The sequence below is a fragment of the Orcinus orca genome, chromosome 2, assembly GCF_937001465.1.
Source record: "Orcinus orca chromosome 2, mOrcOrc1.1, whole genome shotgun sequence".
In the NCBI taxonomy this organism is placed as follows: Eukaryota; Metazoa; Chordata; class Mammalia; order Artiodactyla; family Delphinidae; genus Orcinus; species Orcinus orca.
Genome location: NC_064560.1, coordinates 3,430,712 through 3,457,716, shown reverse-complemented (window position 1 = coordinate 3,457,716; position 27,005 = coordinate 3,430,712). Strand labels below are relative to the sequence as shown.

Here is a 27,005-nt window from a genome sequence, read left to right as displayed (position 1 = left end):
TGTGACTTCATTTTGGGGATAGAATAGGAAATTAGTACGAATTTGTAGAACAGCAGACATACTAATGTTAAAATCTGAGGGTGGTGGAAACACCCTAAAGCTAAAATATTGGTCGCTGGGGACTCTGTTATTTTACCACCAGGCTGCTCCTTTGACATAATTGATGCTTCCTGCATTTTTAGGTAGTTAGTGAAAACAGGATGAACTCTCCTGAGGCGTATTTCTCTGTGTTTGTATGCTTTCAGTCCTAAATTCCTTTCTAAATTATCTCAGTCAGTCAGTCAGTCAGACAAGTACTTCTGATTTCTATTTGTAAGGATGTGATGTGGTTGAATGTAGGGGGCATATTAAAGGAATGAAATTTTGGAGTCTGTGTATTGAAGAATGCTTGAAAATATTGGGTTGGCCAAAAAGTTCCTTTGGGTTTTTCATAAGCGCTTGTGGGAAAACCCGAACGAACTTTTTGGCCAACCCAGTATACTAGCATTGAGGTTAACCTGTGTAGGTAAGAGTCCTAGAGATTTTAATAGAAAAATTCATTTAACTCCAAGAACCAGATTACAGTTCAGTGTATACAGAAAGCTCCTACTGTATGTAATGAAAGCTCTAGTGCGAAAGCCGTTGTTGAGCCAACTCTACTGCCTCTTCGCACTAGAACAAAAGGGATGGTTATTTTAGTGACGTAGACTTAAAATGTGTTACTCCCTTATAATCTTTCTTGAGATTCATTTTCAGTCTATTATTAGAATAACCTGCATGAAGTTCTTATTATGTATCCTTTTTCATCTAATTGTTTCAGCATGTGATAACGTGATTTTCTTGAGACCAGAGCTCTACTTATTTTTGGTAGACATGTCTCCCCCCCCCCCGCACCTTTATAAATGGAGTCATAGATAGCTACTTCACCAAGTAAACTCTTCTATTTATCATTACACAGTATACACGATTTTAAGATTTGAGATTATAAAAGAGGGACTATACCAGATACCAGATTAGCTATATAATATTTGATAATATTTGATACTATACCAGATTAGCTGACTAATATTTGATAAGGGGTGAAATGCGTATAACTTGAAAGGTAATCAGAGAAACCTAATACTATGTAGTGAATGTTGTTATGATGATATGGGTCCTAATTCGGTTGCCAGACAACCTTGGTGGAGCTAGGTGTGTGTGCGTGTGTGTGTGTATGGATACATCTGTTTGTTTCTGCCTATGTATGATTTTTACCAAAACCTGCTGCTTGTAGACACTAAGATGTATTTATATGTGCATATACATTTATAAGTATACATAAACAAATGGGTAAATGTAAAATTGTTTATAATAATTATAATTGTTGTGTTTACATTATTACTCCATTTGCTATGGTTTTCATTTCTGTAGGACTGATAATGCCATGAAAAATAAGTTGTAATTACCATTCATTTTATTCAATTACTTATTTTATAGTTTATGGGTCATCAAATCTTTCCTCTTTTTCTCAGAGTGTTTTAATATTAGACGCTTTTAGAAGTCAAGAAATTGAAAAGTAAAACATCTGAAGCTGTTAGAAAAAATACTTAAATGAAGCTAAACTGATATTTGGACATTAAATGTAATTAATTTTTATAAAGATATATTTGATAATGATTTTAATGTTTTCTCCATTTATAGTGTAGGCCTTCGATTTTAAGGTTGTTACCTTCAAGGATTTTCCCTGTACAGTTTCACTGCTACCTGGTTTCTGTATTTACGAATTGTACAGGATATAAACCTGAAGACTTTTCTCTAAGTGAATGGATTTTATTAATGGTTTTTTGTATTGTGATTTAATACAAATTCCCAGGCTTATCAACAGTACGTTATCCAGTTTCATAAGTATAGTAAAGTAGATGATACAGATGTGAAGGTGAATGTCAAGTAAATTATTTGGTTTTATAGGAAAAATAATAATAGACATTGGCATATGATTTTCCTAATTCTCGTTTCCTGAAATTATTCAGAGCTTCTAGGAGAACAGAGAAAAATGGAGCTTGGTAGATACCATTGGTACCATTGGCTACCAGTGGCTCTTGGTACCAAAAAATGTTTTTTCAGTCTTATCCTCCATGAATAGTTTTACAGATATCTGAGGTAGAAATCACATACCATGTTTTAATATTAACAAAGCAGAATTGCTTTAAAAATGCACATTATTGGTTTGCTCCTATTATATATTCTTGTAGGCTTAGACATTAAAATATTTTTTTTTCCTGGTGAGTTATTAATCTGTAAATCTGAGGTTTCTTCTTTGCATTTTAAACAATCTTGCTTATTTCTAATAATTGGAAAGTTAGCTATAAATTATATTAAGTATTAATAGCAATTTAATTTCTTAATACAAGTTCTCATTCTGGCAGTTGCCAAGTAGTTCCTGTGACTATTCCTTGCCTAATCCTAAATCCTAAACCAGGATTCATACCAAGAGCAAGTTAGTATGGGGACTGTTACATTTTATCCGTAAGTGTTCGGATTTTACTTATTTTAAATATGGTTAATTTAAGCTGATGCAACATCATGATTTTAAGGCAACATGCATCATTTCTTTTGAGTAATTCCGTATGCGGTATTTAAATTTACTGTAATTGGCATAAAATATTTCATAAACTTTATGATATCTGTAGTTTTCACATCTGTACCATATTAGTTTCGTAGCTGAATATAGAAGGGAAATAACTAGGAAAAAATTTTTTTTAGCGTCCCTTATTAAGCTTTCCCACTGTCAGTAGAGGGAGAAATATAATTATATGAAATAGAGTAACATTTTTCATTACTTATTTCTTGTAGGAATCTCCAACTGCCTCAAAACCCTGCTATCCTGAAAATGAGTCTTCTCCCTCTTCACCAAAGAACCAAGATACAGTTAGTATGATAGCAGCTTATAGATAATATAGTCCAATTATTTCAATCTAAGTGTAATGTTTAAAAATACCTCTTGGGCTTCTATTAAATTTCATTGGTCTTTCAAAAAATAATCAGATAATAGGTTTAAATTAAAAATCAGATTTTATTGATTTAAAAATTCCCCCTTTTATGTAAAATATGGTATCTTCGTGATCAACTTGTATACCATATTTGTAAGCAGTGAATTTATGTTTGGCTGTTAAACATAAATATAAAAATCCCTGGAGAATACTGTCAAATTACACTTCACCCTTCCTTCCTCAGGCCAGCAGTCCAAAGGTAAGAATCCTTTCCCTCCTTCTTAACGAGCTTTAGATGCCTCACCCCCCCCCCCGCCCCCCGCCCCCCGCTAAGCTGTAAAATGCATTGCCCAGCCTAGGCCAGGTAATATTGGCGATACAGTGACTTCTCTTCAGTTATTCATTCATTCATTTATTTATTTGCTGCCTTGGGTCTTCGTTGCTGCGTGCAGGCTTTCTCTAGTTGTGGTGAGCGGGGGCTACTCTTGGTTGCAGTGCGCGGGCTTCTCACTGCGGTGGCTTCTCTTGTTGTGGAGCACGGGCTCTAGGTGCGTGGGCTTCAGTAGTCGTGGCTCGTGGGCTCAGTAGTTGTGGCTCACGGGCTTAGTTGCTCTGCGGCATGTGGGATCTTCCCGGACCAGGGCTCGAACCCGTGTCCCCTGCATTGGCAGGTGGATTCTTAGCCACTGCGCCACCAGGGAAGCCCTTCTCTTCAGTCGTAACTTTGGAGGAATCCTACTTGATCTTGGTGTTTGCAGCGCCCCCGTCCCCAAGTCTAGCCTGTGATTTGCCCCTCCTGCTCTTCCCCTCCAGCGGCTCTTCTTTCATTTTAGAAGGAGGATGCAACTTTGTGACGAGCTCTGCAACACTGCGCCTGTCCCGGGTCCTCATACCCCCTCCTTGCCCCCACTTGCGTGTTTTCCTGCAGCCCTGCTACTCTCCTCTCTGCAAAGGAGCCTGCTCTTCAGCTCCAGCCCCTTCATGCACTGAAACCCATCTTCCCCGACGTCTTTGCCTGGTCAACTTCTGGTCATTCCTTAGAGCTTGGTTCAGGCTCGGAATTTTCTTCAGATCCTCTAGATTTGGTCAGGTTTCCCTGTGGTACTCTTAATAACATTTAATTATATGTTATTTGATTCCGTAAAATCGAGTAACTCTTCTCATTTCCTATTTCTTATAGGAACTTCCAACCCTCAGTTAATGTCTTCCCCACTAGACAAGGAAAAGACTCCTTAGAGCAGGGCCAGCGTAACCCCAGTGCCATAGAGCCGCTGTTCCGTGGGGTTTTGCCAAAAGGAAGAAATGAGACTTTTAAAGCTTTCCAGAAGACAAACTTTTATTGTTACTTCCTTAATTTTAAGAAACTATAATAGACTCTTGTTTATTAGGATACTTCTGATTTTCTAGAGGCACAGGTTTCTCACAGATGCTGTTTTCCTTGTCTGGCTCTTTTCTCCATCCCCTGAGCAAATCAGGTCTTTTGGTTCCTATCACGTGTTGTCCACCCGTCCTGCTGATATTGCACGGGTGGTTTCCCTGCCTACCGTGGTCCTCAGCCTCTCTGCACCTACAGTTAATCTTGTGCTGACCAGTGGGATGACCCCTTAGGGCCTGCCCACACTAACCTCAGCATAATAGCATCTCTTCTTTTTCTTTGAGCGCTCAAGTCACTGATGGCATTAATGGTGTGAAAGTTACCTCATGTGCCCCTCAGCTCTCTGCTAAGGGTTTAAACTTTGAAGGGACTCAGAGAGATAGAGAGGGGCTGCTTTCTAATACTTTTTATCTTTTGCATTATTTAACACAGTCCTGGGTGCATGAACATTAAATAAAGATCAAAGTGAACATGATTTTAGTGGTATTGTCAGGATTTCCTGTATGAATGTAAGGTGCTATTACTGCAGTATTCTTAATCTATCCATCCATCTAGAAAAGAGGCAGAAACGCTTTTTAACTTATTTTAAATATGGGTAATATGTAACTTAGGAGAAGACCTTTTATAAATTATTTACATTTTGGTAAAAGGGAATTTCTGGTAATCCTGGAAACATGAGTTTATAAGTGTTCGCATGGGAGTTAAAAGGACGGTTTGCAAATTATTCCCCCGGGCAGTTACCCCTTTCACAAGTTTGCCAGTCACCTGACTGCCCCAGACTCAGGGTCCCCTCTGGTGGCCACGGCAAGGAACTGCCTCAGCAGGGTTCTGTTTCGTTCTTCATTTACCTTCGGGTGGAAAACAGGAACAGCTCTGTTAATTCTGCTGAGGCTGTTCTGTTTCCCTGTAAGTGTGCAGCGTCCTTCCCCCCAAGCCCCAGTCTGGCCCCCCCGGGCTTCTGCTCCCCAGAGTCTCTTCTTTCCTCCTGCAGCCTCTGCTCCCTCTTCTCTTCTTGCCCTGTTTGAATGGAGTCTTTTGCCTGTCTTTCCCATTCTTACCCGGTTAATACAAGCAGATTTCTTTTTTTTGGTTCTTTGTGAGTTAAAATCTGGTTGGTGTAAAGCCTTAGTGGTAAGAAAAAGAAACTGACATCGTAATCAATGTTAGTTACCTCATGGCATCTTTAAATCTCTGCAGATTGCCTATTGAATCTCTTTTTATTTTTTTTTTGTTAAAACCGTATTGAAATATGACTAACATACTATACCGTTCACCCGTTTAAAGTGTACAGTTCATTGGTTTCTAGTATGTTCAGATAAGTGCAACCATCAGGACAGTCAATTTAGAACATTCATCACTTCAAAAAGCAGTACTCGTTGCCGTCACCCCTCTGCTTCCACATCCCATCACGCCCTAAGCAGCCAGCAATGTGCTTTCTATCTCACTAGGTCTGCCTCTTCTGGACACTTCACATGTGTGGAGTCATGGAACACATGGTCTTGTTGGACAGGCTTTGTTCACGTAGCATATGATGCTTTCATTCAGTCTCCTCCAAACCAGATTAAAATTCATCCCTTAATCTAAATTTTAAACATGTTCATTTTTTCTTGTCTTATTTCCAGTTTTCAAATGCATTGTTATTTTTCATAGTCACTTCAAGTCCTGTTTTTTTTGTTTGTTTGTTTGTTTTTTGCGGTACGCGGGCCTCTCACTGCTGTGGCCTCTCCCGTTGCGGAGCACAGGCTCCGGACGCGCAGGCTCAGCGGCCATGGCTCACGGGCCCAGCCGCTCCGCGGCCTGCGGGATCTTCCCGGACCGGGGCACGAACCCGTGTCCCCTGCATCGGCAGGCGGACTCTCAACCACTGTTCCACCAGGGAGGCCCTCAAGTCCTTTTTTGAAATAGGTAGTGTATACATTTTTTTAAAATTGATATTTCTCTAAAATATGACTGCCAGACGTGGATTAAATAGGATTTTGTAGGCTGATCTAAGAACCTCGTCTCTGTTTGTCCCAGTGTGCCTGTGAGGATATGCATTTAAAGTTCTCATTTACTGAACACTGAGTACAATTTTAAGTATGTAATTTGGAAACTTGAACTTTTGACCTTGTGTTTCCAATTATGGTATTAAAATGCTTTACCCACTTTGGAGAAAAGGGCATTTCAACACGTTCGTTACCAAAAGGGTTTAGTGGACAAATCGGCTAATTTTTTTTCATTGAATATTACTATTCTAAAGCCTTTTTTTTTTTTTTTTTTTTTTTTGCTGTATGCGGGCCTCTCACTGTTGTGGCCTCTCCCGTTGCGGAGCACAGGCTCCGGACGCGCAGGCTCAGCGGCCATGGCTCACGGGCCCAGCTGCTCCACGGCATGTGGGATCCTCCCGGACCAGGGCACGAACCCGTGTCCCCTGCATCGGCAGGCGGACTCTCAACCACTGCGCCACCAGGGAAGCCCCTAAAGCCTTTTTTAAAAACATGATTTTAACAATTTTTTATAACACTGGTTCTTTAAACATTTTTTTTAATCGAGGTGAAATCCACATAACATAAAATTAGCCATTAACCACTTTAAAGTATACAGTTCAGTGGCTTTAGTGTATTTAAAATGTGTGTAGCTGTCACTCCTGCCCAGTTTCAGGACACTGTCATCCCCTCAGAGGGAGCCCCCTACCGTTAAGCAGCCACTGCCCCTTTCCGCACCTCTCCTCCCCTCTGCACGGCAGCCTCTGGTTTGGAGGTCTGCATGGATCTACCTGCTCTGGAAGTTCTGTCACGCTGGTTCTTTTTCAGCATATCACAGGGCAAGGTTACTTACTCTGTAGAGAAAGAATCTTTTTATTACATGATTATAACATGATTAACTGAAGATAAAGATTTTAATGGGAGGTATTGATTTTGATATATAATAATTATTAGCCAAAATTGGGAAATGCTTATCTTACTAAATGAATGTAAAATCGATTAGAAATTCTGGAGCCTGCAAAGTGATTATGAACCTGTGGAAGTTTTCCCAGATTACTCAATAGAACTGACATTTTATTGTTTTCTTGCCTTAATTAGGATAGGACAATCTTACTACAATATTTTTGGTTAAAATTTAACCATATTTTGCCAGTTCATATTAAAACATTCCTGCTTATTTTCAACACGAAGTTTCCCTTAGAGTATCGACATATTTAGACTAAGAAATACTCATGTGTGAGTATGGGTAGTTTTTAAAGGACTTAACAAGGTATTTTTATGAAGTTATTTTAGTAAGCTACACAAAAACATGGGTTGACTTTGAATCATGTTAAGTAGAGAAGAGTACACCAAACAGTATGAAATGATAATCTGCCTAAATCCCCCCCTGAAATCTACACCTGTATCTGCCTGCTTGTCACTTTGATGTCAAATTCAGAACTTACGTGCTTAAAAGTTAAAGCTTTATTTTCTCCATCACTGACCTTCTCTTACATTTCTTGGTAGTGTGATAGCACGGCTGCTTTGTTGGTTAATTACTTCAACAAACATGTGTTGAGCCCCGGCACCATGCTAGCCGCTGTGCTGGGCGCTGTCATACATGGTGAGCACAGCAGATGTGGTCCCGACGGACAGCCTGACAGTAGGTGGCGAATAAATAATACGTAATTGTGCTTTGCATTAGGTGCGACGAAGGAAACAACCTGGGGGCTGTCGTCAGTCATTGGAGGGCAGAGGAGCTCCTACCGCAGGGGTCAGGGACGGCTCCTCTAAAGCTTGTCGTTGCAGCTGAGGGCCCCCAGCTGCTCAAGCTTGGGAGTCTCCCCGATCTTGCCTCTTACCTCCCGTCCTGTCCCTGTCAGTCCTGCCTTCCGAGTCGCTCTCCCGTGTGGCCCCTCTTCACCCTCTCAGGCCTCTCCCTGGGCCAGGCCGTCAGCACCTCTTGCATTGATAGGAGTTATCAGAACACTGTTCCGGTGGCGCTGCGTCGCCTGCTCCCGCCTTGCTCGTTCCGCTGCCCCCTCTCTCTTGCTGCTGCTCTGCTGCGCCCCGTACGCTGAGGGAACTAAGCCGCGTAGAGATGATGCGCTTCCAGCTTCTGTGCCTTCGCCTGTCCGTCGCTTCTGTGTGGCCGACTCCTGTTGCTCGCTCCTGGGTCAGGGTCTCCGGGAAGCTTCTCTTCCTCCCTGCTCCCCTCTCAGGTGGAGTTAGGTATGCCTTCCTCAGAGCACTCTGACTTTGCACACCGCGTGGTAATGGTCATTGTGTTGGTACGTTTGGGACGTGGCACATTTTGTTCTTATTTTATGTTCACGTTAGAGTGCTTACCGCTTAGAGCATTAGTGCTTGGGCCTTGGTCCCTGTGAGAATTTCATGGGAGCTCTGGGCCTTTCCCTTGAGTGGTGCATGTACACGCACGATTATGTGCGGTGTTGGTCCAGCCATGACTCAGGTAAGAATCCCTGATCCAGAGCGTCTCTTTCCCCCGTAGGCTTTGGCCATCTGTCACTGCTGCTGTCCCTTCCATTTTTCTTCCTGTTTTGATGCTGGCATTTCCTTCCTGTGTCTGCTTTTTCACCCTGCATAGTTCCAGCTTTGGTGTTTTTTAATAGGCTATTCCCACCTCCGCCCTTCCAGTTCCTGTGCTCACATCACCAGTGCCCATCCTCTCAGATTAATGTTACTTAGTTCCTGGATCATTGAAAGTTTTTCTTTCCCTCCCTGCTTCTGATGGTAAATTGGGAAAGTTCTTACTTAACGTCCTGTACATACTTATCACCGTGTAATTGATATTTTTATTGAGAGGCAACAGAGAGCTCTTACGAAATGTATCAGACTTGCATATCTAAGGAGATCCAACCTATGCTTTGTGAAAAAATTGTAGTAATATGGATATTTCCCAAGTTCCCAGTATAACAAAAGTGAATAACATAATAGTTTGTCAGCTTTGTCTATAGATGTGAGTTATTATCAGACCAGGCAAAACTTTCAGACATTATCTTTTAGACATTAGTGAGAAAATAATGCTATGTTTATCTCTCATACAAGAAAGAGTTTTTTTTCTAATTAAAGTACATTGAGAAAATAGCTGAGGTAAATAGTTAGAAATAAATTCTGAATTGAGACTATTTTTTCCTGTGTGTGTGTGTATTGTGTGTGTGTGTTTTAACTGAAGGAAAATTGGCTGCTTGGTCATTTTCATACAGTGCTCACTAATGGATGATTGCTGTGGGCACAAACGCATTTTGATTAAATTCATTTGACTATAGAAGGCTAGAGCAATGAGAAAGTGCTTCTTCAGTTCCACCTGGAAGAATTTTAAGATAACATTTAACTCGAGCACAGTGACTTTTGCCTTCCTAGGGTTTGATGATAAAGCTGTGTTGCTGTTTTTTACATCAGCTGACTAATAGATCTAGTTTGTCCAGAGCTCAATTTGCCATCTGATAATATGTTTAATGAAGCAACATATTGAATTCTTTATGCCACATTAAGGCCAGTTCTATGCATAGTGCCACTTACTTTTAAGTAATTTATTAAATACAGTCACTGCATTTGTTCTACCTACTTATTTTCACATTCTGACTAAGTAGGTTAGTATCTTAAATAATTTTCAGACTACACTGTTCTAAAATGACAGCAAAGTAAACAGTTCCTTTTTTGTGGTATTTATAGCATTGTATCACTTGGTTTGAACAGGAAGTCATAAATCATTTTTCCAGTGCTGATTTGTAGCGTTCATGTGGAAATTTAATTTGATTTTACCTGATGGCTGCTATTCCTTGAGAAGACCAAGTGTTTTTTTGTTTTTGTTTTTTGCGGTACGCGGGCCTCTCACTGTTGCGGCCTCTCCCGTTGCAGAGCACAGGCTCTGGACGCACAGGCTCAGCGGCCATGGCTCACGGGCCCAGCCGCTCCGTGGCATGTGGGATCTTCCCGGACCGGGGCATGAACCCATGTCCCCTGCATCGGCAGGCGGACTCCCAACCACTGTGCCACCAGGGAAGCCCAGACCAAGTGTTTAATTACAAAAATAACTGAAAAAACTTTACAGAAGTATTAGGAAATTATATTCTTAAGGTAGTCTAGAACTAACCATATTACACACTGACTGATCTTTTCTTTTAAGCTAATGTTTAGAGTACCAGATCATTTTGATTCAGTCCTATGTAAGAATTTGGACTTCACTGTCTGTATGAATGATCTATAAACAGTAATACCTCTGTTCCATATCATAGGGTCAAGAGAAATATGGATTATTAAATGTAACAAAAATTACTGAAAATGGGAAAAAGGTTCGGTAAGTACACAGATCATTAATGTTCTCACGTGTTTCATCTGATTGATATAAATAAAAACTGAATATAATTATATTCTAGTAGAAGTGATTAACAGGTTCAAAGAATTTCAAATGTGTTTTCTAATATGATGGATATAAGATTGTCAGGAAGTAGAGGAAAATTTTTCTTTGTCTTGACCTATTTCTAAAGGTGAGATTAAATTCAGAGGTGGTAAGGCGGAGGATTCTGAGCAGGCATTCGCTTTATTAAAATTTTTTTCAATAAGTAATAAATGCACATGGCAAAATACAAGCATACACAAAGCATGTAGTCAGAAGTCAGTGACCAGCCATCAGTTTCCCTCCCCAGAGGTAACCAGTTATGTCTAGTGAGGTGTACTGTCTTCCTCCAGAGATAGAAAACAGATACATTTACATGTGCATAGATTAACTTTTTTAACACAGTCTTTTAACAGTTTATCTTGGAGATGGTGCATTTCATTGCATGTACAGCTGACACATAGTTTTTAACCGCTGCATAGTTGTATGTTGTATGGCTGCATCATAGTTTATTTAACTGTTATTTATTTGCAAGTGTGTCTATTGGTAGACATTTAGGATGTTTCCATTTTTTGCTATTACAAACAGTATTACCCTCAGTGTCTTGCACGGTTCATTTTGCAAGTATGTAGATATGCCTGTAGAACATATTTTATGCAAGTGGAATTGCTAGGCCATATGCAGTTGGACATTTTCATACAATTCCAAATTGTGCCCTAAGGCCCTCAGTCAGTTCCAACCTCAGGAGCCTTGGATTTCTCCATGCCTTTGCCCATTCAGTACAGTGTCAAACTCTTTGATCTTTGCTAATAGAGATTTGAGAGAAAATGGTGTTTTTACTTGCGTTCCTTTTTAGTGGGGTAGAGTACCACAAGCCATTTATATTTCTTTTTTGTTGTTGTCCTCGAATTATCAGTTTATACCCTTTGTCTCTTTTTCTGTTGGGCTGTTGGTTTTTTTTGGTTAATAAATTAAGGAAATTAACTCTTTGTAAGGTAAGTTCCATTTTCCCCAGTTTTAAAAAACCGCTGAAATGCTAGGGTTTTATAGCCAAAGTGAGAGCAGTCTGTTGTTTAAGAAAGAGTTTAAAATTTACATGTAGTTGAGTTTTTTAGATTTGCTTTAATTGAACTTTGTCAGATTTTGGTACTTGGAAGTTTTTCTTTTAAGTGCTTTGAAATAGCTTTACAAATACTGCAATTACCTGTTCCTGAAGCTGTTCCTTGGCAGAAGTCATGTGAATTGGATCTTTTTTTCTTTTCTCCCTTTTGGGCATATGTAGTGCAGGTAGATCTTTGGCCACTTTCCCTGTTTTCATTGCTGTCATTTTTCCTGTGATAATTAGTTTTTTAGATTTTCTCCTTACTTTGGAATGCTTTTTGGAATACTTCTCCTAAGAATACCATCCATTTCATTATATTCAAATTTATTTATATAGAGCTGAGCACAGTGGTATTTTAATTTCCTGTATTTTAGTGTTTATCAAACATTTTGTTCTGAGGACCTCTTTAAACTCTTAAAAATTATTGGTTAGTGCAAAGAACTTTTGTCTATATAGTTTATCTAGAATTATTTACTGTAAAAAATTAAAACAGAAATTTTAAGAATCTCTATTAACTCTTTTAAAACTAATAACCTGTTACATGTTAACATGAATAACATCTTTTATGAAGAAAACCCCCTGTATTTTCTCATGCCGAAAACTTCCATCAGAAGCGTGGCATTGTTTTATGTTTTCAGAAATCTTTACTATTTGGCTTAATGGAAGACACCTGGATTCTCATCTCTGCTTGCAGTCGGTCTGTTGCAACATATTATTTTGGTTGAAGTATATAAAGAAAATGCTCCTTTACATAGATAAAGTTGGAAAAGGGAGGAATATTTTAATAGCCTTCTCAGATAATTGTGCGTATTTTTCTGCTACACCAAAACGCCAAAAATGTTAGTTGCAATGAAGATTCTGAAAAACTATCCTTGAACTTTCAGTACTCAGTTACATTAAAGTCCATGGGCCTGTGTTGCATTGTGAATGAATCTTTACCTATGCATAATTTTGTAACATCTTGTAGGTCATTTGGAAAATACTGGTTTACTAAGTTTGCCGATTTTACAAATGTTGGCACATTTTATTTTATAATATCGAAGAATCATAAATCAGTAATCTCATCATCAGAGTCACTAAGTTTTGGAATATTGTCAGCCTCACAGTGGCAGATGTGCCAAGTTTTCCAGAATTCTGCTTTCTGTTTGAAAGCTTTGTTATTGTGAACATATACTATCATTTATTTTCCTTGAAACGAAAGGCTCACTTCATTTATTTTTGAGATAACGTCTACCTGCCAAGTAGTCAAGTCTAAATAATCAGTGTATCCGTCAGTTGTTTGTTCAGGAAAAAATTGGTTCCATGAAAAAGGTGTGACTGATTCTACCTGCAACTCAATATTTGGATACTGTCATTCATTCAGTATCCAAATATTCAATATTTGTTCTGAGATACACATGCTACAGTTTTTTTTATTTTGAAAATTAAACTCAAAAAGTTTATTTAAAGTGGAAATACATATATATATTTTTTAAAGTGGGAATATAGTTTAGCATTTTTCAGCATAGAGAAGTTAGATATTATCTAAAGAAATATAAGATGGAATATAAAATAAATTTACCAATGAAAATAAATCCTTCCAAAATATCTTGAGGTCCACACAAAACAAAATAATAAAATAAAGTGAAAATATAATAAAATGATGACAGAACAGGTACCAAACGTATGTGTCGTATCAGTATAAATAAATGTAAATGCACTATATTCATCCGTTGAAAGAAAAAGGTGCTCAGACTGGAACACAAAGCAAAACCCAGTTCAATATTACATACAAAAGAGACATCTGAAAAACGATTCAGAAAAGTTAAAACAAATAACGCATATCAAAGGCATAAAAAGTAAAGCAGGAATAGGGATCTTAATAGCAGACAGGTTCAACTCAGGGGGAAGGCACTAAGCATCTTTAAAATGATAAAGCACTGTGGATCAGTCCACAGTGAAGATCTCATCATGAGAAATAGCCATTCACTGAGTAAGTAATGTTAATGACCATAAGCAAAACAACAGGAAATAAAAGGAAAAATAGAGATTCAGTAGGAGTAAACTTTATTTCACTTTTCAAGTTCAAGTGGACATAAAAAGTCGTAAAATAATCAAGTTGGTCTAATTGGTAGATATTAAATTCTACATTCTGAATATGGAGAATAAACCTTCTTTTGAGTGCCTATAAAGTTTTCACAAAACTGGCCATATGTTTGGCTGTAAGGCGAGCCTTAATAAATTCCTGTGGAAGATACATTTGACGTTCGTTTTAGCCTGCCAGCAATTAAATTGCCTTATAACGTAAACACTGGTTACCTCTGGAGAGGCGGTTGAAGGAGAAGAAATGGGGCCTTTTTCTGTATACATTTCTACGTTCAGAGTTTTGATATAGTTTGTGTGTTGATTTTGTAATTTAGGAAAGAGTTTTTAAAAGCCTCATTTTAGTAGTAGTAACCTTAGTTATCAACCAGCATGTGATTTATACGATCTACTGCTTACCTGGTATAGCCTTATTCAGGGAAGGAAGATAACTAAGAGATATAAAACAATCTGTATCTACAGAGGATTAGGTAAGATGAGCATGTTTGTCGAATTTTTAATTGTGAATAAGAATTCTTGCCAAATGCAGTGTGCAGTTCATGTGACTCTAAATTAGTGTCCTTGATCACAGATGTGCTGGATTACCCCCATGTGCACATAGTTAGGTGTGTGGTTATTCTGATAACTTACATCTCTCGTTGACTTCATTAGTTTTGGGACCATAAAATGGTTGTCATTTCCATTAGAATTATATCCCCAGTAAAAACAGTTGGAATGTCAGTATGACTGTAAATTGTGGACAACATTGATAACAGCTAAGTAGGTTTTAAGTTTTTAAATTTGGGGGGAAAACTGGATACGGAGCTTTAATTGGCCGTCTTTATCATTACAGAAAGAACTGGTTGTCTTCTTGGGCCGTGTTGCAGGGTTCATCTTTACTGTTTACCAAAACTCAAGGAAGTAGCACAAGTTGGGCAAGTATTTCTTTTCTTTGGAGGCTTTCTGCATGTAAATTACGTGGGTGGTGTTGCACCTGAACTTCACGAAGTATTCCAGAGTCCTCCCAGCTACCGCTAGCTTGCAAATAAGAGTAAATGAGGTTTCCTTAGTTAAAGATGCATTTTGACTCACAAGAGAAAGAAAAGGGCCACTTAGAAAAGTCTGACTCATATTGTTAAAACCAACCAATTACATTTTATGCATTGAACTGAAAGGTGACCTTACTACTTGGGTATTAGAGAACATATATTTCTTGGTCTGTTTTCAGGATGACAAAGCTTTCCTGTGTCTGTGACTTGGCTCTTTCAGATATTTAGTCAGAAAATAAGCAGTCATGTGACAAGCCCCACCTTGAATTGTGATCTGACCCTTGGATACTAGTCAGGTTTCCATGTCTATATATGACATCAGCCAGCTGTGAGAAGAAAAAGAAATGTCACCATTACCTGTGGGACTTTGAAGCTTTTTGTATATTTGAGTGTTTACTATCGCTACTCGTTGGTTATTTGTAATACAAATACCAAAAATTATAATTTGTGACATATCACGATAGCTAACATTTTTTGAATGCTGAAAATATATTAGGTACTGCTCTAAGTGTAGAGGATGGTATATATATTATCCTCTTAACTCTGGGAGAGTACTGTTTATCATTCCCTCTCCCCCTGTTGGAGATGAGAAAATGAAGTATAAAACAGTTCAGTGCCCCGCTCAAGGTCTTACAGCTACTAAGTGACAGATCTGGGTACCATTTTGGCTCCAGAGTCCATGCTCTGGGTATTTCCAAAAAGGTTTTAAAATGAAATTAATCTAATATTTTTAGTCTGCTTTATATCCTGCCTTAACCAGTATTTCTTACACTTACGGAGTTGATTTAAAATTAACAGGACCTGTTGACTTTACGTTTGATAAAAGAGAAATCCATTTGTAAAATTCAAGCAAATTTTAGTCCTCTGCGTTTACAGTGCAGCCATGTAACATTGTTCTGAGCCAGGAGTGCCACAGAGCGTATTAGTCCTCAAATACTCTGCTATGGCAACCCCCCAGATCTGCTGGATTGAGCATGAATATGAACTTTCTGGAATGTTTCTTCTCTTTTGCTTCACTGATGCTTTGATCTGCTCTCTGGTCAGCCAGTACGGTGGAACTGACCTGTGATATGCTTTCCAGATTAAAAGACTGAAATTTTTGTTTGACTTGTCTTAAAGTAAATGGATAATTATTTCTCCTTTTTCCCCTGAGGTGAAGCATATGATACTTTTTTGTTTATATTAATGCATTTCTAGAAGAAGATGCAGTTATTTCTTCTTCCTACTTGTGGCTCAACTTTTATTTGACACTGAGTGAAGTGAATGAAAGAAAAGGAATGGAGAAGCAATTAGAGATTAAAATAACAAAAAAGTTCCTGAAGAAAGCTGGATAATGGTCATTTATTTGATAATTACTGACCCCTAAAGATTGAAGGTTGTGGTATATACAGATAAAGCAAGTACATAGATCATTGTGGTAAGTGAGGCATCGTTGAGGTAGGCAGATATGTATGTGATTTAAAGAAAATGAAATTAAAAAAAAAATTGAAGATGTTAAGTGAATACCCTGGCACAGAACCATTAGTACAGTCTGGTTGCATTTTATGAAGGTCTCTTGAGGACCTTACATAATTCAGAACTCATGATTAAAACTAATGCCGACAGAGGGTGTGGGGTATTTCTGTTTATCAGCTAAAGTTGTGTTATAGCATTACCATGTGGTAATAGCAGAAGCGTAGCTTAAAATTCCCTGAGCTAGCCAATTTTGAAATTGGAGAATTCTTAATGGAGTTTTAACTTTAGAGATTCACTCTTTGAATTTTTGCCTTTAAATGAAATTTTATTAATATGTTGTTAATAATACAGTACATTATGGTAGTCATTTCAGGTTGGTATAATTAAATAAAATATAGTCACACGGTGTTTTATAGTCTTAAACACTAAACATATGATAAAATGCTTGGCTGTACAGTCAATTCTTAATTTTTATTTTATGGCTAATTAAAAAATCTCAAACTGCCTTTTGCTTTTTCTTCCCATATGTAACACATATTAAGGGAACGAAAACTAATTTAAGTGGCCTAAGTAAAAGCTAGTAAGATTATTCAAATAAAAAGTATGTGAGTATGTGTGGCATATACACACTCACGAATATTAAAAATGGATGAAATATGCAAGATGCTTCTTAATTAACTCAGTAATTAGGATTGTTCAAAAAGGGTTTGAAAGAATCCTAGCTTTATTTCCCTGCTCGGTCACCAGCTAGATCTTTTGTAGCTAAAATGTTACCCTGTTTATACAGTGAAATCACACCTAACCTGAGGCTAACACATAAGCCCAAAGGACAAAAATCGCCTGTAGTGAAAATTTCCCTTGAGTGTCTCTCGGGAAGATGCTGTGAGAAGTCAGTCTCTCGCAGAGCCAGTTTTTTCCTTTGATGTTAGAAGAGATTGCTTTTCCTTCAGCTGGGTTCAGATGGTTTGTTCCGGGGCCATGCTGGAGAAGTATGGTTCTTTACAGATTAGTGTCACACTTGGTGCAAAAACCTCTACCGAGATCCCCTGGAAGAAATAGCCAGTTCCGATCTTACAGTTTACTCCAGGGCATATACTCATCGATGGGACGCTGAGTAAATCCATCCATACATTTGAAGCTCTGTTTTTAGAAAACCATTCATGCTTCGTGTTTATTTTTGGTTTCACGGGTAGTAAAAACTGAGTAAATGAAATGTGCATATGCCACACGCAGCTCCACTGTAAGATGATTTTACACCAATGCTGTATCATCCAGAAGCCACCGAGCCTTTCCTTCTCCTCGGGATAGGTAGACGTCACTTGTTTTCCGGAAAATATTAGTTATCTCCCGGGTTGTTGTATCAGTAACTTAAATTATACTTTCTCTTTTCTTACTTCCTTCACCTCATTTGTTCAGCAGACATAAAAGCCTGCTCTGTTCTGGGCCTGGTGTTAGGCTTCGGGGTTCAGAAGTGAGTAACGTGACCCCCGTCTTCAGAGCTTACACTGTAACAGGGGGACCAGCACGTGCACAGTCACAAGACAACACAACATACACTGTGTTCACTGCAGATTTAAATACTCATATTCCTTGAGTATTTCAAAAGGCACCCCACAGATATTGGTAGTTGTTCAAATTCATTTATACGATGCTTTCAAATTTCTAAAAACAGTGGCTTCTTTGGACCAGATAATACTTTGTTGTGGGGACTGTCTTATGCATTGGGGGGTTCAGCAGGTAACAGCAGCACCCCACCTCCAACTGAAAGCGTCTCCAGACATTGCCAGATGTTCCCAAGTGGCAGAATCGCCCCTGGTTGAGCTCCACTGTCCTAGAGGACGGGGAGGGCAAGCTGGGTGGCAGGACCTCTCCCGAGAGAGGACGCGGACAGGGACCAGAGGACAAGGCCCGCAGGCCATAGGAGGGGCTCAGGGACTCCTCTCCATTCCCCCAAGGCTTCCATTGTGAGTATACGGGAGAACAAGTTAGCTTAAAGTAAGTTGTATAAAGCATTCATCTTAAAAATAAAACATGAATTTATAGAATAAATTCAGAAGTCAGAAAATACTCTGAGATAAATTCTAGGGCCTTTGAAAAATATTTTGGAGATGCAGCTTGGCCTGTGTTACCTGCTTACAGAGTCCTGTTTTTGTCCTCTCTGGTTCCGTTATGGTTTTCTCTTGTACGTCATTTTGCCATTGTGCACTGTAATGACATCGTCATTTTCTTCCCTTTTCCCATCAAGTCATTCTGCCGGCAGGGCTCAGTCTCTGAGCTCCTGCTCTCGCTGCTTTCTTCTTGGACAAACTCTGTCAGCCGCCGGCCTGCTGTCGCATATGTAAAATCTGCTCCTGTGTCCGCTGTCACTGTATGTTTTCTTGTTGCATGTCCTTTGCCACGGTCGTTCTGTTTTCTTTGCCATGAATGTATTGGAGCGATGATTACAGTAGAGAAAAGCAGGACTAGATTTTGAGAAATAATGGATAACAAACCCGAAATTTTGCCAACCACATTGAAGCATTTTTATAGCATTCCATGTTATGTGATTGTATTGATATTTGTATTTGGTTGCTATAACTTATTTGGTTGGCTACTTATATCTTACCTTATAGCTAACTATCTACAGAACATGTCATGATGACAAGTTAAATTAAGTTGATTTCTATCATTTTGTTAAATGTGTCCATTTAAGTTTTGTGACTTTTGAGATATATCAAATTTGCTCAGAAAGTTATCTGTGCCCATCATAGCTTTATGATTAATTACATGTCTTTTGAATGACAAAAGGTACTAAGGAAGGCAAAGGCTTTGTAGAATTGTTGAAATTTTTGTTGTGAATTTTATTACGATGCCACTAATAAAATTCCATGAAATACCCTAAATTTTGTTTTGATTCCACTAATAAATTCAATATAACATCCTAAGTTTTGTTTAGTTATAACAAGTATATTATTTAAGTCCACACTGAAAAGATGAAGTAAACGGGAACAGATGAAGTCAAACCGTTTTTTAAGTGTGAAACTACGAAGTAGTCATTAATGTTATGAATAGCGGTAAGTTATCACAGGAGTGGGGGGTAAGATCCATTTCCAATGACAAACATAATTTGAAAATATTTTAGCAAATGAAATTTCCTGTAACAAATCTTTATGACCTTAAAGATTACAATTCATCAGCCCTTAAAGATTTTAAAACCCCCAAACCCTACACTAACATAGGAATTCTATTTTCTATTCTCAGTTAACAGACTAAACAGAAATTTAAGTTATGATGGCAAGATACAGAGTAGGTCTATATTTAACATAAATTTTCTGATATTTTCTAATCTTTTCCTTGTCTGGTTAACAAAATATAATAGTTAAGTGCTGCTTCTTCTCAAACCACCCATGTCCACTGTTTTCCTCTTCTGTTCATGGTTCCTCATTAAATTGCTGAGGCTTTAGAGCACCCGGCTCTAGTTTTTATTTCTAACAAAGGCTGAATAGAAGAACATGGGGCTTAGGATGTTGTTTTTACAAGTTATTGTTAGTTGTTGACAACATAAATAGTTGATAAGAAAATAACCCTTGAAAGCACGAAATCAGGTTTAGAGAATATTTATTAGGTGGAAAAGAACTTGTTTTTCTGCCAGATATTATTTATATGTATGTAAGAATATCGCCTTTTGAACACATCATTTTACCTAGTCATAGATATTTAGAATAAATTCCAAAATATAGAATTGTTGAGCCAAAGGATACACGTCTTTATAAATTTGTAAATATCGTATGAGCAGCTTTTCTTCTCTGGGAGTTCTGATCCATATCCTGCTTGCAAATGAGGGCCTGTTACTCTGTAGCCTCACCAATGCAGTTTTTCATCGAACTTTTTTTGTTGTTTTTGCACTAATGGGTGAAAAAAGACTTTACTATGGCTTTATTTTGTATTTTTCTTATAATGATGGAGGTTGAGCCATTTTGTTTCCTTTTCTATGAACTATATATAATCATGTCTTACATTTTTCAATTTCAATTTAAAGTAGGAATTGTTATTTTATAATACGAAAAGAGAAGAGGAATTTGAGGTGACCACCCTTTTGATTTATTGTTAACAATATAAAATTGGCCGTATTCTTTTTGGATACACACATGTACATGAATATAACATAAAGGTTTTTCCTTTTTTCTAAAACGAAGTTTGGGAGTAATCAGTCCAAACCAGAGTTCACGGTGGACCTTAAGGGGGCAACGATTGAGATGGCTTCAAAGGATAAATCCAGCAAAAAGAATGTATTTGAGGTAATAAATTATTCTCTAAGTATAATCCACGTTCTTAACCATAGTAACCTCATGTTCTGTTTTGAGTTATTTCGGGAAATGGTCTTTCAGTGTGACTAGTTGAGGCAAAGTTAGTCATTAAGTTACTTTGATTCATAATTTAAGGAAAAAAGCTGGTGTAAAGATCTGGCTTCATTTGCAGAAGTCACTGGATCTCCGAAGATGTATTACAAGCCTTTGTTCCACAAGTCGTGCCTTTCCCCAGCAACAATAAAAGGGTGTGGTTCCCTTTGCCTACCAAATCTAATATTAAAAAACAAATTAAAACTTTCCTATTTGCCATTAAAAGCCCTCCGCGGTAATGCACGATCCTGTATCAGTTACTTATTGCTGCCTAACAGACCATCCCCAAACTTAGTAGCCTGAGGAAAGAACCGTTTTGCTTGTTTGGTTTGGCCTGTGCAGAGCTGAATGGTTCTTCTGGTCGCACCTGGGTCCAGTCACCCGGCTTCAGTCATCCAGTGGCCTGACTGGGGCTGGACGGTCTAGTTCCCCCCTCCGGGTTGGTGCCAGCTGTTGGCTGGGCTCCCGGTCACCATCTCTCCTCCTCAAGGAGGTGACCCCAGGCTTCTTCACATGTCAGGGTTCCGGGGGGGCCAGAGTGGGAGCCGCAAGGCTTCTTGGGGACCAGATGTAAGAGCCAAACAGCAGTGTGTTCTGTGGCTTAAAGCACGGCCCCCCCGCTGGTGGAGGGGCAGCAACACTGCACAGGGCTGCATATGCAGAGGGCAGAGGGCGCTCGGACTGTCTTTGCAAAGAATCTCTCCTGTCTCAGGGCTTTTCCTACTTGTCGTCTAGGCAGATTAGAACAGTTGATATTTCCCAAGTGGAACCCGGGTTTTCCTGTCTTGATGGTTTTCGCTCCTGATGGATCTGCCTTTAATACCAACGGTTGCTAGTCTCTCCTTGTCAAATGTTCCCTCTCTTCCAAGACCCACAAGAAACATTACCATAGCACAGATGCTGCTGCTCTGTGCTTTTAATGTAGCGCTTGTTCTCATGCACCTGGGGCTTTCCTCATCTGTAAATTATTCCCCCGCTAGATTATTAAAAAAATTTTCTTTGCAAGCAAAGAGACTGCATGCTTTTCCTTACTTTTACAAAGTGAGACCCTCTAACAGAGTATCTTGGCCCACTTTCTAGAAGAAATGCAGGAAAGGAAGTCACTGTTACCTGAGGTAGCCTTGTTTCATTCCAGAATGAAGAAGGTCCCATGGTCAAATAAATTTGGGAGAAAGTATATATTTTATTCCTCTGTTAGGAAGTCACGGTGCACCCTGGAATAGCAAAACTCTGAGAAGTCTTGAAGGATAGAGTCTTGTTTAGCTCTTTTCAATCTAGCACTTCCCAAATTAACATCACATAATGAGTTCTTTATTTTTTTGAGGAATGCCTTTTAAAACATTACTTCAGGAGCTGTTTGAGGAATATATCTCAGAATGTTGTTTGGGAAACATTGCCATATGTTCCTCTAGGAAAAAAGAAAATCAGACACTTACCAAACAGAAAATAGAAGGAATGATTTCTATAAATACCTCAAAATTCTTCCTCAGTCAGGTGTGAGAAACTTTGAACCCAGGAGATCATACATAAATGGGTTATTGCGTTCATGTAGAATCATATATCGTGTCCTTACTTTAGTTAGTTCATGATTTTACAATTTAGTGATGTTTCTGTCCAGAAGGCTTGTGATGTATAATTTCCTATTAAATAGTCAATATTGAAAGTCTAACTCTTGTATATTCTCTTTCTATATATATTTTTTTAACCAGAGAGAGAAATTCTCAAACTTATGTTAAAATATTATAGATTTTATTTCTTAACAAATTATGTTTCAATTCTCATTTAAAATGCACAGCATAGGTACTTGAACTTATTTTTTAATGATAAAGTATTCTAGATTCCAGCAAGTTTTATGTTGTTTGTGTGACGGAGTTTGGGATCCTAAATTATTAGATTTTCATTGAGAATTTACTGTGAGAAAAACGTCATGTTTTATAAAATTATCCAGCTGGTATTCTTTTATACTAAAATAAAAGATAATTCCATCACTGTGGAGTACTGTAACCTTTCCACCATTAATATGATATATGGCATCCAATCTTCTGGTGGTTTTGTAGACTTTGAATTAAATGTATTTATTTACTTCATTGAAAGCACTAACCATGCTTTTTTTTTTTTTCCTTCTTATCTCTAAAGCTGAAAACCCGTCAAGGGACCGAACTGCTGATTCAGTCTGATAATGATGCTGTTATCAATGAGTGGTTTAAAGTTCTTAGTAGCACTATCAGTAATCAGGTATGTGTTTGACTCAGGTAAATGTTTTTTTAACTTTAGAGCTGCTTCTCTTGTTTGTTTTTTGGCTTTCTAACTGGTTATTACATATCTAGTTTCCAATTTATATTAAAAAATACTTTTAAAAAATACATATTTTGAAAGAGGTAGGAAAGACAGTGATTAGTTTAGCAATTCCCAGGGGCTGATGAGTGATTTAACATTGGCATTTATAGGATTTTGCCACCAGTAGATTTCACATAACTTTCACATGAGGCATTGGTTCACAAAGAAAATAGCTCAGGAGGTAGGGACGGTCTAACTGTGCCTAGTATGTAGTATTTATTCATGGAGTGAATGCTTTGGAAATCATCCTATTTGGTGGAAACAGATCCTGAGCAAAATGGTGAGATGCATGAAGCTGTCGTCTTGTCATTTGTACTTTTTCTTTCCTAGTGACCTTTCTACTCAGAGTACCCTCATGTTCCTGGAAAATTTCTTCTCATGTGTATTACAACCAAAAAGAACCTCGCATTTATATTCTGAAGCTGTGTTTGTAAGAGCAGTGATAACCAACTAGAAGCTGTACTTTCTTAGGCTGTACTCTTACCCCCTCACCGTATGGGGACATGGTTCCTGATTAAGGATCATGTATCAGTGACAGAAGTGAAATGAAAGTGAATACTTACGGGAGTATGTAATACAGGTTTTAAACTAAATGGAGACAAAAAAAGTTTGGGAATCACTGGCTTTAGTGGAGATGGAGATGTCTTTCAGAGACTTTATAGGTGACGCTTCATTATTAATAAGGTTTGTGATTGTATCAAGGTGTTCTCCTTCTGTGAGTCTCAGTTTTTCTACTTAAAAAAAATAGAGAGATTGCACTGGATTGTCTCCAAGTATCCTTTTAAGCTGCAAAATTTTATGATTCACCCAGTTCAAATCACCCAGATTTGGAATCTGAGTATTCTTTAACTCTTCCGCCTCCAACTTTTACCTCTTCTAGCAAATTATTTACCAATCTAGATGTGAATTCTTCCTTTGCAGTTTGTAATACTGTGTGATGTTTCTGAACCATGTCCCTTTCTTTCCATTTATTCCTGAAACCATGGGCAGGCCTTTAAATGTTGATATTAAGAGTAACCTCCTAAACAGTTTTCCTTTTTTCATCTCATCCCCCACCAATGCATTGTTAATGCCACTACTGTATGAAACTTCCTGATGTCACTTTTATAATCCTCCCCTGCACAGAAACCTTACGTGACTCCTATTAGAATTCAGCAACCTGAGCCCAGTCTTTTCAAATGTACCTTCTCCTCTACCCAGTACGGACTTGCAGGTCTAGTCACTGTAATGTGCTCGCTACCCCTTGAAAGCAAGGGTGGCCGCGTCCATCTCACACACATGTGAGTGCCTTACGCACTGGGGTATAGCAGCGTGCAACCGGATGCTCACCTAATGCGTGGAGCTTACAGTCAAAGACAGAAGGTTACTGAGGACAGACAACTGAACAGTTCATATAATGAACTATAAAAACCCTGATTAAGTAGGGGCTAATCTAGTGTAGGGATCAAGGGAGGCCTTGCAGAGAAAGTGGCTTTTTAAATTAAGGCCTAAGGGTTCAGGGAATAAGCCAACTGAAAAGAGAGGAACATATAATTGACTCTAAAAATTTTAAATGTGTACTGTTTACAAAGTGGCAAAAGATACTGAGGGCAAAGAGATGGGCAAGATTACAAAACTTTATTAAGAGACATTGACAGAAACTTAAATGAGAAGTATGTCCATGGATTAAAAAATTCAATTATGTAAAGATATAATATTCTTCCAAATGGCTTATAAATTTGTAGGTTTGAGATTTTTGAATCTCATTCAAAATCCCAGTAGGTTTTCTGGGGGAACTTGACAAACTTATTCTAAAATTCATATAGAAATGCAAAGGGCTAAGAATATGCAAGACACCTTTGAAGAAGACTTGCTGTAGCATATGTCAGGCAGGACCTTATAAAGCTGTGTATCCATAATGGGATAGATATACAGACCTGTGGAACAGAATAAGGAGCCTGGAGACAGACCCACGTACCTTTGGACACTCTGTGCCAGGTAGAGCACGTGCTGGGTCAGCTGGATGTCTGAGAAGATGGAGCCTTTCCTTACACTGTGCACAAAAATAAACTCTGGGTGGAGAGAGGACCTCAGAGTAAAAGGCAGAGCAGTGTTTTTAGCTTTGAGAATTCAGTCTGCTTTTTAACTTGTAAAAGTGACCGTAGTTAGGCTGTAAATGAGTTCTAGGATTTCTTTCAATTCCTGATATCCGTAGGTCTATGAGTAATGAGTGATGTCAATTAACTGTTGACACAAAGTGCAATTTTAAAAGATTGTTGGTGTGAAGCAGTTAAGGTACCATTGCTAGTTAGCTTTATCTGTCCTATCATCAGCAATGTACCATCATCCTGTTCTATCACCACAGATTATATAGCCCAACCTTTTAACTGTTATTACTTGTCGCTTGATCAAAATGTGGCAAGATAGCATCACCATCAGTACAAGCGCATTATCCTTGTGAATTATCAATAATTTTTTCTTTATCGAAATTCAGTTAATGCCATCATTGGGGGTAGGGGGAAGAGTATTTTTAAAGATTTATCAAATAGCTAAATCATATATCGTATATACTAATTGGTTCCCTAAAATCATTTGGAAGAGTTGACTACTGATCATTCTGAGAATTACATCTAAAGTAATAGCAAAAGTAATATGTGTTTGGAAAATCTCTAACCAACAGACAGTAGAACCCGATGAAGCGATTGAGGAGGACGTACCAGATTCACCAGGAATAGAAAAGCACGATAAAGAAAAGGACCATAAGGATCTGAAGAAATCGCGTTGTAAGTTTTCTTTCCCGGTGTTGCTAGTGGTTTGAGTGAGCTTATTCTCTTAGCAAAGGTTTAGAGTAAATATATGAAAGCTGAGTGGACTCTCCAGTGTTGCAAGACTTCTAAGATTCAGGAGTTGCGGTCTCAGTGGTTCAGTGTTCTCTCTCCTCGTTAACTCATAATCTTTTTTTTTTTTTTTTTTTTGCGGTACTCGGGCCTCTCACTGTTGTGGCCTCTCCCGTTGCGGAGCACAGGCTCCGGATGTGCAGGCTCAGTGGCCATGGCTCACGGGCCCAGCCGCTCCGTGGCATGTGGGATCTTCCCGGACCGGGGCACGAACCCGCGTCCCCTGCATCGGCAGGCGGACTCCCAACCACTGCGCCACCAGGGAAGCCCAACTCATCATCACTTTTCAGCCTAATCGTATGCACCCCGATGGAATCACATTAATTTTAAGATGTTATGATACCCTTCCAAGAGAAAAAAATGCGCACAACAGAATGCGCTTGTGTTGAGGCCTCTAGGAAGCTGAACTTTATTGATTGGAAAATATATAATTACTGTTTAAGATTCTAGATAGACCCTTAGACATTAAGAAGTCAGAAGTCACGGGATATGTACCATAGTTCCCTATTGGATGCCAGGCAGCCGCCTCTAGACTGGGATATGTCTGTGCATTTAATCTCCAGACCACATATTATGTTACAGGACCAGAGAAACGCCAGCAGTTGTAAGGATTTCATTTTCTTTTCTTTCCTTTTTTTTGGCCACTCCATGCCGCATGAGGCATCTTAGATGGAACCCGTGCCCCCTGCAGTGGAAGCACGGGAGTCCTAACCACGGGACCGCCAGGGAAGTCCCAAGGATTGCATTTTCTAACACAGGCCTCTTGTGAATTATGTGCTTTAAATAGGCCATTACCCGTGACTTGAACCTGCTTAAATCTATTTTAACAAATCCACATTTAACTGAGAAATTTTTGGTCTTCACATTAACTGAATGGTTAGAAAATCAGTTCTCCTTTTTTTCTCCCACATTCTTATGAAGTTTAGGCCTAGTACTGACACTGTCTCTGTATAATAGTGTAAACCATGAAACTTCTATTGTTTTAATTCTTTACTAATATATTGTTTGTGCTCTCAACTTTCTTCAAATATGGTTATTTCCAAGAAATTTACTTTCTGAATTTTTATTATTGCAACCCAAAGATAAATCGGGTCTGCAGGCAATGTGGAAATCCAGGTGG

At 38.6% G+C, this 27,005-nt stretch overlaps 1 protein-coding gene and 1 long non-coding RNA gene across 10 annotated transcripts in view; one reads left to right on the top strand and one right to left on the bottom strand.

Moving 5' to 3' along the window:
• LOC125963619 (uncharacterized) overlaps positions 1-27,005 on the bottom strand; it is a 687,634-nt gene that overhangs the window by 133,538 nt on the left and 527,091 nt on the right. The window lies entirely within an intron of this gene.
• The window catches only part of ARHGAP12 (Rho GTPase activating protein 12), a 109,884-nt gene that overhangs the window by 74,911 nt on the left and 7,968 nt on the right, over positions 1-27,005 (top strand). For 5 of the 9 annotated variants that reach the window (XM_033403490.2, XM_033403496.2, XM_033403493.2 and 2 more), the window contains 7 exons: positions 2,812-2,886; positions 3,193-3,207; positions 10,526-10,587; positions 14,643-14,724; positions 20,469-20,570; positions 22,809-22,907; positions 25,669-25,771. In XM_033403490.2, coding sequence (XP_033259381.1) covers positions 2,812-2,886; positions 3,193-3,207; positions 10,526-10,587; positions 14,643-14,724; positions 20,469-20,570; positions 22,809-22,907; positions 25,669-25,771 — 538 coding nt within the window. The remainder of the gene's footprint in view (positions 1-2,811; positions 2,887-3,192; positions 3,208-10,525; positions 10,588-14,642; positions 14,725-20,468; positions 20,571-22,808; positions 22,908-25,668; positions 25,772-27,005) is intronic. The other 4 variants (XM_033403492.2, XM_004278634.4, XM_004278632.4 and 1 more) reach the window with 2 other exon arrangements.